This window comes from Ranitomeya variabilis, chromosome 6 (genome assembly GCF_051348905.1).
Source record: "Ranitomeya variabilis isolate aRanVar5 chromosome 6, aRanVar5.hap1, whole genome shotgun sequence".
NCBI classification, from domain to species: Eukaryota; Metazoa; Chordata; class Amphibia; order Anura; family Dendrobatidae; genus Ranitomeya; species Ranitomeya variabilis.
The window spans coordinates 442200381-442212560 of NC_135237.1; the positions used below are offsets into that span (position 1 = coordinate 442200381).

At 44.2% G+C, this 12180-nt stretch overlaps 1 protein-coding gene across 1 annotated transcript in view; it reads right to left on the reverse strand.

Annotated features, from left to right (window-relative positions):
• Positions 1-12180, reverse strand: part of CCDC178 (coiled-coil domain containing 178) — a 732453-nt gene that overhangs the window by 681137 nt on the left and 39136 nt on the right. Inside the window, exons 2-3 of the mRNA XM_077270423.1 lie at positions 1357-1411; positions 837-976 (exon numbers count right to left, since the gene is read on the reverse strand). Of these exons, the coding sequence (XP_077126538.1) occupies positions 837-976; positions 1357-1393 (177 nt within the window). The 5' untranslated portion in view covers positions 1394-1411. The remainder of the gene's footprint in view (positions 1-836; positions 977-1356; positions 1412-12180) is intronic.

A 12180-nucleotide genomic window follows, 5' to 3' on the forward strand; every position in this document is an offset into this window, starting at 1 on the left:
TGTGTGATGATACCTGACACATCTGCAGGTTCCTCTCAGCTTCAACCTCATAGGCAGCAGGGATGCAATACTGTTACAATACAGCAGATCTCAGAGAGAAGCAAAAATGTGTTTGCAAGAAGACAAAGTTAATTTCTCCTGTTCTCTGCTAGTTACTTGTCTCACACTGGTAACTCCCCTGATGATGTAAAATAATAGTTAACAACAGAAAGGCAAAAAACCCTCACATTATTCTGATCTGAAGCCATTTTACACGTGTCCAGTTCAACATAAATTTGGTAAAAGGTCCTTTTTACAGAAAATCTGTCACCAGGTTTTGGTTACCCATCTGAAAGCAGCATGATATAGGCGCATAGACACTAATATTAGCTATGTTTCACTTACTGGACTGTTTGCAGCAGTTTTGATAAAATCACTGTTTTATCTGCTGCTGATCTAGCAGTTCTCTGAATGATGAGCTCTTTGTAACATCGCCCACACCCCTGCTTGGCAGATTTCTGTGTACACTGTGCCAATTTGTGGTGAGGATGGGGTTATACAGCGCTCATGAATTTATGAATTTGTAGGAGTATATGGCAGGAGGCTTATTAGTCCTCCAGTGATCCCCTCTTGCTGATAAAACAGTGATTTCAACAAAACAACAGCAAGCAGCTAAGTAAGTGACACATCTCTGGAATCAGGATCTCTATCTTTACATTATGTTGCTCTGGGATTATGTGGTGGCAAAAATCAGATGACAGATTCCCTTTTATCAAGAAGCCCTCTACATTCAGGTACATTAAGGGGTAATGCAATCTGGGAAGAAGAATTAATTATATCACTGTATTATTACTCACGTGCAGAAGCCACTCCCTAATTTTTCCCTCCAGCTTGTCAATGTGACTGAGAGCCTTGTTAACACATGGTAATGGCGTGTTTACCAGTTCACAGCTACGTCGTCTCTGAGTAGCTATCAAAGCCATACTGGTATTTTTACCTACAGGAAGAAGACCAAATGTTCATTGTGAAGTCTTAGCACTTTGTGACAACACCATATAAGAAACAGCAGATTGTGGAATATTTATATTGGGAACATCCTGATGTGCTAAATAATATTGCACTCATTAAAACACACAACATTAAAGCATATGAACACCCATTTTTTTACCTTAAAATAAAATTCTTAATGGAACCAGTAACAAAACCGTATCTCTGTGTTTTTTTAAATAAAAAAAAAAATACAGAATAGAGTAAGATAAAGACAAACATCAGTATAAATAAAGCCTAGCCCACAAGATTTATGTTCATAACACCAGAGATTCTGGTTCCAGATATGAAATGTCATGAGAATTATATAAAATTACAAATTGAACTTACTATACAGACAGCTGGGCGATAACTGCACGTCAGTCATTCTGGTTGTGGGTAATGTCTGCCAAAAAGAAAAGATGTGAATTATCACTACAAACTTTGCTCTACAATAACACCAGTTTTAGTATATTGCCATATTTTGTTCAATTCTAGTTTATAAGATCAGATCTACCACTAATGGAATAAACCAAATAATTTTATATACCTGAGAACTAAATAAACTAGAAATTGCTGGTAAAAATAAAGTTAATGAGGGCTATATTTATTGCCGTAAATGTAATGTTTAGGCAAAAATTAATAGATCGAAGCGAAAAGAGTGAAAAAACAAGAAGACATCAAAAAGACTTCAGTAGAATACAACTGATTCAGTGATGTAACCATAGAGGCTGTAGCTGAATCTGACTCCTAGAGCCAAAAGCCCACCTTACCCATTGGACTAATATCAGCCAAACCCACCAGTAACAACAGGTTCGGCCAGCAGTGAAGAGTATGAGAGCACCAGACAGTCAGTTGACTGTTGAGGGAGTTTAGGAGTTGGTATATCTGATTTTGGACTGATGATCCTTTTTTCCCCCTAAAGTAAGTTGTCTTCAGAAATGTCTGGTAATGGCATTTTCACAGAGAACATAGGTGCACTCAGTTTGCAAAGCAAATGATCCAGCCAATACAGCTGCCAGTCGAACCATCTTTCGTCTGACAGACAACTGATATAATGTATGTGGTAGACTTCATCCCTTTACGACCAATAAGGGACATAACATGTTATAATCTGGTGTCAGTTCCAGCGTCATGAAGTGCTATGTCTGTCATGAATTTTAAAATGTTAACTGTCACTGTGTTTAAACACACAGTGATAGTTCCATGCTGACAGCTGTCACTGACAGCTGAGCATCACAAGACGAGGTGCAGGGACCCATGTTATCGGTCTTCGCATTCAGATCACTGTGATCAGTCACTAAATCTGACTGAACAATCATGGCATGATCGTGCAGAAGGTGCACCTCCCCCACAATCGCAGCAGGAGCTCGGCACAGCTAACAGCTGAGCTCCTGCAGTAAGAGCCAAGAACAGTGCCAGCACCGCTTCGGGCTCATTACCAATTCAGATGTCACGACTGAGAGCGATCACAACATTTCAAAGGTTATGAGAGGGAGGGGGCTCCCTTGCTTACTTCCTTCGGAACCCTCGTGACAAACTCACGGGGAACTGATGGTTGGCATGGCACCTGAAGGTCAAACAATGATCTCCTGTTGTGCCAGGTCCAGCGGCCTGTTACACCCAGCGACATGTAGAGTGTACCAGGTGATCTGTATGTGTAATCACATAGGTCTAAACTGGCATTTTCCCACACTCCAGGTTGTGAGGGTGCGCAGTATCAGTGACGGCACCGCTAGTCACTGATGCTGCACCAGCAGCATCTCATTCATTCACCAGTGGTTTACAGCTGGTGCGCTCGCATCTTAGCACCGTCCTAGTTGTAAACTGTATATCCCCCAGACATGTATTACTGCGTGGGACACAACGTATGGGTATATTGTTGGTTTGTTATTTTACTTTTATTACAGGAGATCGAGGGCTTTGCATGGATTAGCTGTATAATAAAGATGGGAAACTGTTTAGTGTTTAATTAATTAAAAGACTTTATTCTGGCTGTGTCTTTATTTAACCTGTAATAACTATAGGATTAGTAATGGATAGGTGTCTAATTTCACTGAGGGTGGGTCCTGCTCACGTTGAGAGATTAAACTGTTTTGTTTTGGATAATTTGCTGGCAGGTCTGGTGTTAGGCATGCCTTGGATTCAATGTCACAACCCTATTATTGATTGGGTTTCTGGAGAAATAATTCAGTGGGGATGTAAGGCTAACAGCTAGTGTTGTAATGCTGTTGTCACGATCAGCTGCAGCCGCTGATGCGGCCCAGCCCATAGACGCCCCCAAGCCGACCGACCTCAGAAGGCGTGGGGCGTGCGTCCCCCGGGGACGCAATACGGACCCTTTATACCGCAGAGGGGGATCCGGGCCTACCCAAACTACGGAAGGGCAGAGACCGGGGTTCTGTGACAGCTGAGCATGTGGACAATGAAAGAGACACATAGGACTTGATTACACCGCACAACTTCAGGTATAGAGAAAGTAAAGTTTACTAAAGTAAAGTCACACAGTACATAAACCAAACATGACGATGTCAGGCTCCCGATTCCACACCTCCAGAAGGGTATCACCCAGTGGACCCCAAGGCACCAACGGATCACCGAGGCACACATAGGCGGGACATCAGGGTAAACAAGGTCATCAGAATGCAGGCAAGACGTCAGGGAACAGACAGGACATTAAGACATCAGGAAGGACATCAGGACACAGGCAGGGTATCAGGACACCAGGAATACCGGATAGACATCTGGGACACTGGCGTGGCTGCCCAGGGCATCGGCTGGGACACTGGCGTGGCAGCCCAGGGAATCAGTTACATCAGGGCATCAGACACAGGAAGGACATCAGGACATCAGGAATACCGGACAGACATCTGGGACACTGGCGTGGCAGCCCAGGGCATCGGCTGGGACACTGGTGTGGCAGCCCAGGGAATCCGTTACATCAGGGCATCAGACACAGGAAGGACATCAGGACACAGGCAGGGTTACAGAGTACAGACAGGACATCAGGATATCTGGACCCAGGGTCACCGGCAGACAAAAGACAGGAGTCGTTCGGTTCCGGACATCCGACACAACCTACAAGCACCACCAGTCATCAGGCTCCAAGCTCCAGGCAGCGGTCATCAGGTTCCAGACTATGGTCATCAGGCTCCGGGCATCAGACCTAGGAAGGAACTCAAGCGTGATGGTGCAAGCACTGGCGTACTGGACGTGGGCCAGATGGGGTTAACACCGCATGGTAGTCAGAGCACAGAGTAGTAGATGCTCAGCAGAAACACCGGTTACAAGAGACTCAAAGTCACAGGGTGTGAGGCTCCAGATGCAGAGGGATTCCAGGAATATAATAACAGCAGACACAGTTCAGACAGGTTCAGGTACAGGACAGGTACAGGATCAAGGATTCGGGCCTGGATATACCGCCTCCAGGACCGGTGCCAGAACAGGACAAAACAGGACTCAAGGCAAGGACTTTGGTACCAAAACATAAACAGGAGAGGGTCAGAAACACAAACACACATAGCAAAGCTCAGGAGCTTTGTGAGTAGCTCAGGCCCCGCCCATGGGGCAGGGGAACTTTATATAGGAGCTGCCCCTCAGCAATTGGCTGGGGACAGCATTTTAAGTACAAACCCTACCCCTCATAAAAGCAGGGGAGGTGTGGCCGCACACGCCCTAAGCACAAACAGAAACCATTACAGCACAATCAGTGCAGGAACTGAGGCTCAGGGCACCAGGCTGTGACTGCATGCACTGACACACGTGGAAAGTCATGCACCAGCTGCAAATGACCTCGCAACCTGCGGACAGCTTCCACAGCGGCAACCAGGGACCGCACATGTGGATGGTCATGCAGCAGGGCAAAGACCTAACCACCCATGTATGGCTGTGCAGCAGAGCAGGGAACTGAGAAGGCTCCATACAGGTAACAGCCAACAGTATCCCAGCTAAAATTAGGGGGAATGGAGCAAAGGGTTAAAGCAAAGACATGCATTGTCACGCCGAAAATCAGATACAAACAGAACAGTGTGACAGTTGTATCTACTACCACTCCTGTGAAATCTGTTTCTGTGTCGTCTGTCAGTCTGGAGGGTATTCCGGAATAACTGAAGGACTAGGAAGACGTGTTTTCTGAAAGCGAGGCAGTGGTGTTTCCACCACATAGACCTTTCAATTGTGCCATTGATTTAATCCCAGGAGCCAAATTACCCAAGGCTCGTATGTTTAATTTGTCCGGGTCTGAGCGCCAAGCTATGAAGGAATATATTTCTGAAAATCTCCGCAAGGGGCATATTCGCCCTTCTGTGTCACCTGTGGCGGCGGGTTTCTTTTTTGTTAAAAAGAAAGATGGTGGATTGCATCCATGCATCGACTTCTGGGAATTAAATAAAATTACTGTAAAGAACACATATCCCCTCCCTCTCATTCTGGACCTATGTAATCAACTTACTGGGGGCAAATGGTTCTCCAAGCTTGATCTACGGGGGCCTATAATCTCATAAGGGTCCGATAAGGGGATGAATGGAAAACTGCCTTCCTCACGACCGAGGTGCTGTTTGAAAATTTGGTCATGCCCTTCGGTCTCACTAACGCTCCTGCTATTTTCCAGAATTTCATGAATGTTATTTTCTATGATTTAATTGGGCGTTTTGTGGTGATTTATCTGGATGACATTTTAGTGTATTCTTCTGACAGCCAGTCTCACTTGCACCATCTGCGTATGGTTCTTACGAGGCTCAAGGAAAATCATTTGTATGCCAAATTGGAGAAATGTTCTTTTTTCATTCAAGAATTGTCCTTTTTGGGTTTGACTGTGTCTGGTGAAGGATTCCGTATGGATCCTGGGAAGGTTCAAGCCATTAAAGACTGGGTACAATCTCTTGATTTGAAGGGGTTGCAACGATTTTTGGGGGTTGCAAATTATTACAGAATGTTTATTAAGGGTTTTTCGCAGGTGGTTAAGCCTTTGACTAACCTCACACACAAGGGGGCTGATGTGAGGAACTTGTCCATATCTGCGAAAAATTCTTTTCTGGCTTTTTTCTTCCGCTCCTGTCTTTCAAAACCTTTTATCATGGACGTTGACGCGTCTGAGGTGGAGGTGGGGGCAGTTTTGTCTCAGGGTCCTTCTACCCTTACTAATCTTAAACCTTGTGAGTTCTTTTCTAAAAAAATCTCTTCCACAGAGAGAAATTAAGATGTGGGCAATAGGGAGCTGTTGGCGGTCAAAATGGCCTTCGAAGAATGGAGGCATTTTTTGGAAGGGGCTGTTCATCCCATTACCGTAATCATGGATCACAAAAATTTAGCCTATATCGAGTCTGCCAAGAGATTGACCCCCAGACAGGCTCGACAGGCGCTTTTTTCCCCATTTTAATTTTACTGTTACCTTTTGTCTGGGGTCCAAAAATGTTAAGGCTGATGCTTTATCCTGAAGTTTTGATCCTGTGTCTCCTCCTGAACCTCCATCCTCCATTCTTCTGCCAGGGATAGTTGTGGATGAAACCTCATCTGAATTAGAGAGAGAGGCTTTGGAGGCACAGGTGCTGGCCCCAAGGGGTAAAGCCTCAGGTAAACTGTTTGTACAGGAACATCTCCTTCTCAGATTTCTTCGGGAGTTTTATGATTCTGCATTGAGTGCCCATCCTGGGCTTTCGGCCACCCAGGGGGCTATTGCTAGGACTTGCTGGTGGCCCTCTATGATAACAGATATTACAAAATTTGTATCTGCATGTGGGGTTTGCGCCCCTTCTAAAAGTTTTCATTGCTGGCCGGCCGGGGAATTGGTGCCTTTACCAATTCCGGATAGACCATGGACACATTTGTCCATGGACTTTATCACGAATCTTCCTCTTTCTAGGGGCAACTCTTTGGTGTGGGTGGTGGTGGATAGGTTCTCCAAACAGGTCTATTTTGTACCTCTGTCCACTTTACCATCTGCTGAGACTTTGGCCCGCTTGTTTTTACAACATGTTGTCTGGTTGCATGGCGTTCCGGTGAATATTGTGTCAGACAGACGTGTGCAATTTGTGGCCAGATTTTGGAGGGCGTTTTGCAAGAAGTTGGGGGTTATGTTATCTTTTTCCTCTGCTTATCACCCAGAGTCCAACAGGCAGACTGAACACACAAATCAGTCCCTGGAGCAAATTCTAAGATGTTTAGCCTCTGCCAGACAGGAGGACTGGTGTGAGGTATTACCCTTGGCGGTATTTGCGTTCAACAGTCGCATGAATCAATCTATGGGCAAATCTCCCTTTCCGGACAACTATGGGTTGAACCCGCATTTTGGGGAATTTTCCCGTATGGATTCAGGTGGTCCAGGGGCTGAGTGTATGGTTCAGTGTTTGAGAACCCTTTGGAGGGAGGTTCAGAGTAACATCTCCAAGGCCCAGGAAAGATACAAACGGTTTGCAGATAGGAGGAGGGAGTCAGGTCCAGCATTCATTGTGGAGGATAAGGTGTGGTTGTCCACTCACAATATCAAACTAAAGGTACCCTCGATGAAGCTGGGTCCTAAGTTTATTGGGCCTTACAAAGTGGTGGAAAGGGTCAATCTTGTGGCCTGCAGGTTACAGTTGCCTGCCTCCTTCAAAATATCTGATGTCTTTCATAGGTCTCTCTTAAAACCGGCGGGGGTGGTGGAGGAAGGTTCCTCATCCGTTACTCTGCCAGTGTTGGTGGAGGGGCAGCTGGAGTACGAGGTGGGCCGCACTAAAGATTCACAGGTGGTGCGCTGGAACCTCCAATATTTAGTACATTGGAAGGGGTATGCTCTGGAAGATCGGTCGTGGGTTCCGGCCAGTTTGGTGCATGCTGATCGACTGGTCCGGGCTTTCCATGCGAGGAATCTGGAGAAGCCAAGGGGTCCGGTGGCCTCCTGTTGAAAGGGGGGTACTGTCATGGCTGTGGTCTGAGTTCTCTCCCGATCCTCACGGGGTTAATTGTTTTTGGCCTCCTTTTGGATCTGGGAGTGACATACAGTATATACCCACACCAGGCTTAGGTTCCTTGTCAGTTATACAATCATTCTGTCTGTGTGTCTGACCCCCTGGTGTGCTTGCGTACTGCTTGCCTGTTTTGCCTTGTTGTGGCTTGACCCGGTCCGTTTTCTAGTATTGTGCTTAGTTTTATGATTCAGTATTATCGTCCTGTCTGGTTCTGACCTTCTGGCTTTACTTCCCCGGCTCTGCACCTGTCTGTCAAACCTGAACTTCACCGTTATCTCCAGCTTTCTGACCTCGGCTTTGTGTTGGACTTCGCCCCCGACTCATCCTGCAGTATCTATCCGACATCCTGGTTTGACCTCGGCTCGTTCACTATGCTCCGGCTTCACCATTCTCCTCCAGCGGTAGTCTCCGCCTTCGGCCACTCCCTCGGGAGTCACATGTTGCAGGTCCTGCTCCCGGCTCACCGAGGCTCTCCTCGCACCTTCTGAGACTCAGGTGTCCTGTGTTCGACCCTCTGCTTAAGACCTACTTCAGAGGTTGTGACAGAGACTGAGAAAAAAATGCCTGCATGGCAGAGTTCCAAGATGAAAACGACTGCTGAGCTATAAGAACATATAGTCTCGACTCAGTTTTGCCATAAAACATCTTGATGATCCCCAAGATTTTTGGGAGAATACTCTGTGGACTGAGGAGACAAAAGTTGAACTTTTTGGAGGGTGTATGTCCCATTACATTTGGTGTAGAAGTAATACAGCATTTCAGAAAAGGAACATCATACCAACAGTAAAATATGGTGTTGGTAGTGTGATGGTCTGGGGCTGTATTGCTGCTTCAGGACCTGGAAGACTTGCGGTGATAAATGGAACCTCGAATTCTGCTGTCTACCAAAAAATCCTGAAGGAGAATGTCCGGCCATCTGTTCATGACCTCAAGCTGAAGTGCACTTGGGTTATGCAGCAGGACAATGATCCAAAACACACCAGCAAGTCCACCTCTGAATGGCTTAAGTGAGATGTGAACCCAGGACCCGAGTTCTACAAAGCAACAGTACTAACCACTGAACTACCATGCTAACCACTGAGCCACTATGCTAACCACTGAGCCACCATGCTAATCATTGAGCCAATGTTTTTACAACCTTATCTCTTTATTATGGGGCTCTTCTATGTTTCCCACTAGGAGAAAGCACTGGAGACAGAGAGGGTTAGGGAAACCATGATTGTGAGAGTAAATAAATGCTTCTCCTACATTTATATGAATCATATGCATAAAACAAGAAAAGAATTATAAGAATCAACAGAATAATGATTATAGTAAAGCAGTAAAGTTGCCAGCAATAAGAATACTAGTGAGTGGTAGCAATCTATACAAAACAATTTGAGGAATATGGGTGGCAGAGCATAGAAGAGCGAGGCACCCGCTCTCGCTTTTCTGTAGTGTTTTATGCAAAAGCCCAAGTCAGAACGTATATTTGTTTAAAAAGGTTTACAGATACATCGTTAGACATGAGAAGTTTTATGACTCTGAAATAAGCTTACGTGTAAGAAATACTACAGTTTATATTATGATTCCAATGAAAATCCTATTAAATAAAATGAGCTCTTAGGGTAAGAGTGTGCTTATCAAGGTGTGCTAAATATGGGAAATTCACAAGTGCATAGGCCTCCTGGTCAGACCAATTTCTGGCAACACAGAAAATTTTGCATAGATCCTTACAAGCGTGTCAAACGTCTGCACTTGTGGTTATAACGTGATGTACAATTTCCTCTGCTGTGATGTTCCATTAGGTTATGAACACATGAATGCATGCAAAATCTTTTCCACTTTGAAAGTGGATTTATGTGAACTGAATTTCAATTGAATCTGAGCATAACGGATCAGCATATGGTAATACAATAATATGTATTCGCTGCCTCAGGATCCACTTTGTGACAGATTAGTGAGAGCTGTGCTATTTGCCATCAGAGGTTAAGTAAAATCCCCCACAAGGACGTGAGCCCCAGCAACTGTATATAGATTAATTTAACATTGCATTCATTTATCTTGAATTTTCAGGCTCTTGGGACCACTCTGGATATTTCATATTTAATTGTTGGAGATTGATTACAGTTTTTCTCTGTAAATCTAAAGTGACATTTTCTAACAAAAACAATGTTAGATTATTGTATTTGAAGAGAAATTGTCACAGGGATAATGCCCTTTAAATTACGTTCCCTATTAACACTAAGCTCATGGGTTTTTAACAGATTCATTAGAAGCAGACAGAGGTTTCTTTATAGGAGTTTTTTTTGTGGTCAATCCACCGCAAAAATGCCACAAAAATTGCCTCATCTCATTCATTTCAATGTTAAACTCCTCATCTGATCAGTGAAGAGGATGGAGTGGATTTTTTTCTACTTCAGATGTTGAAAAACAGCTGGAGAAAAAAAATGAAGTAGATAAGACTTCTCTGAAGTGGCCTCTGATTAAATCAGCTCCAAACTAGATGCTGTCAAGTCAAAAAGCTCAAAAAAAAAAAAAAAAACACTTTACGGGAAAAAAGAAAACTCTCCCAGAAAGGTCCCAAAACTTCAAAAGGGAAGGTAAAATTGAGTAGAAAAAAGTTTTTTTGTGTATAAGCTTGTAGTTTTTGAACACTTTAAAAACCTGTGTCTGCACATAGTCTAAGGGTATGTGCACACGATGCGGAAAACGCACCGTTTGCGGGTCCACAGCAGTTTCCCATGTGATTACATTAAAATGTAAACCTATGGGAAACAAAAAACCCTGTGCACATGCTGCGGAAAAAAACGCTCGGAAACGCAGCAGTTTACATGCCGCAGCATGTTACTTCTTTCTGCGGATTCCACAGCGGTTTTACAGCTGCTCCTATAGAAAAACGCAGTTGTAAAACCGCAGTGAAATCCGCAGAAAAAACGCGGTAAATCCGCGAAAAATCCACAGTGGACCATTATACGTGTGCACATAGCCTTAGGCTATGGCGTACCTGCCGAATTTTTCTGAAGCATCTTTTGTTTTCGCATCTGACATATTTTGCAGTGCATTTGCTACCGGTGTTTTTCTTTCTTTTTTGGGGGGGAAATTATAAGAACTAAAAGGGAGTGGCTTACAAGCCATCAAAAGAATGGTCATGTCTAGAGTTGAGCGAATTGATTTGCAGTACTCCGGCCCTGCGTCCAGGTCAGTGGTGTCTGGCGATTAGAAGGACAGCCTGCAAATCTATTACCTACCGGTTTCCCTGTTGTGGTTTTTGATTTCTCAGAACATTCGCGACGTCATCTATGTGTCACGTTATATGAAAAAAAGCGCCCAATTTTCATTCAGAAAAAAAACACTTTTTTTCATCTGTGTTGTCAATTGTATGACACCTGGTTTTATACATCAGCAGTTATTAAAATTTACGAGAACAACTACAGTTTCGTAAGTAAAAATAATTTCAATGTATCCTTAAAACTCAGATGAAGTACGGATAATCTGTGTGGGATACAATTTATTTTGGTGCACTCATAGACTTGAAATAGTAAGTCTCATCCGAAATATGGAAGAGAATAGTGGCTGCTGCTATATTTTTTTCAAGTGGCAGTCTCGGACCAAAAATATAGTTGTGTGAACGTACCTGAGGCCGGAGTCACACTGACGTGTTTTACGGACGTATGAGAGGCGCAGAAAATACGGATTGCATACGGTACAATGATTCTTCATGGCCCAGATCCTATCTGCCGTATTTTACGGATCCGTATTATACGGTCTTGTACAGCCGTAGAAAATCGCAGCATGCTGCGTTTGTCAGCGTATTGCGCAAATAATACGCCAATGAAAGTCTATGGGGGCGAGAAAATTACGGATTACACACGGACCATGCATGTGACTTGTGAGAAATACGCAGCGGTGTTCTCTAGAAAAGCCGGCAATTCAGTGCGGTGTACAGTAAAATCACATTGACAGAATAGAATAGGTAGAATAAATGTGTACACATAGAATAGGTATATATATATGTATGTATGTCAGTGAGACACATATACACTCACCGGCCACTTTATTAGGTACACCTGTCCAACTTCTTGTTAACACTTAATTTCTAATCAGCCAATCACATGGCGGCAACTCAGTGCATTTAGGCATGTAGACATGGTCAAGACAATCTCCTGCAGTTCAAACCGAGCATCAGTATGGGGAAGAAAGGTGATTTGAGTGCCTTTGAACGTGGCATGGTTGTTGGTGCCAGAAG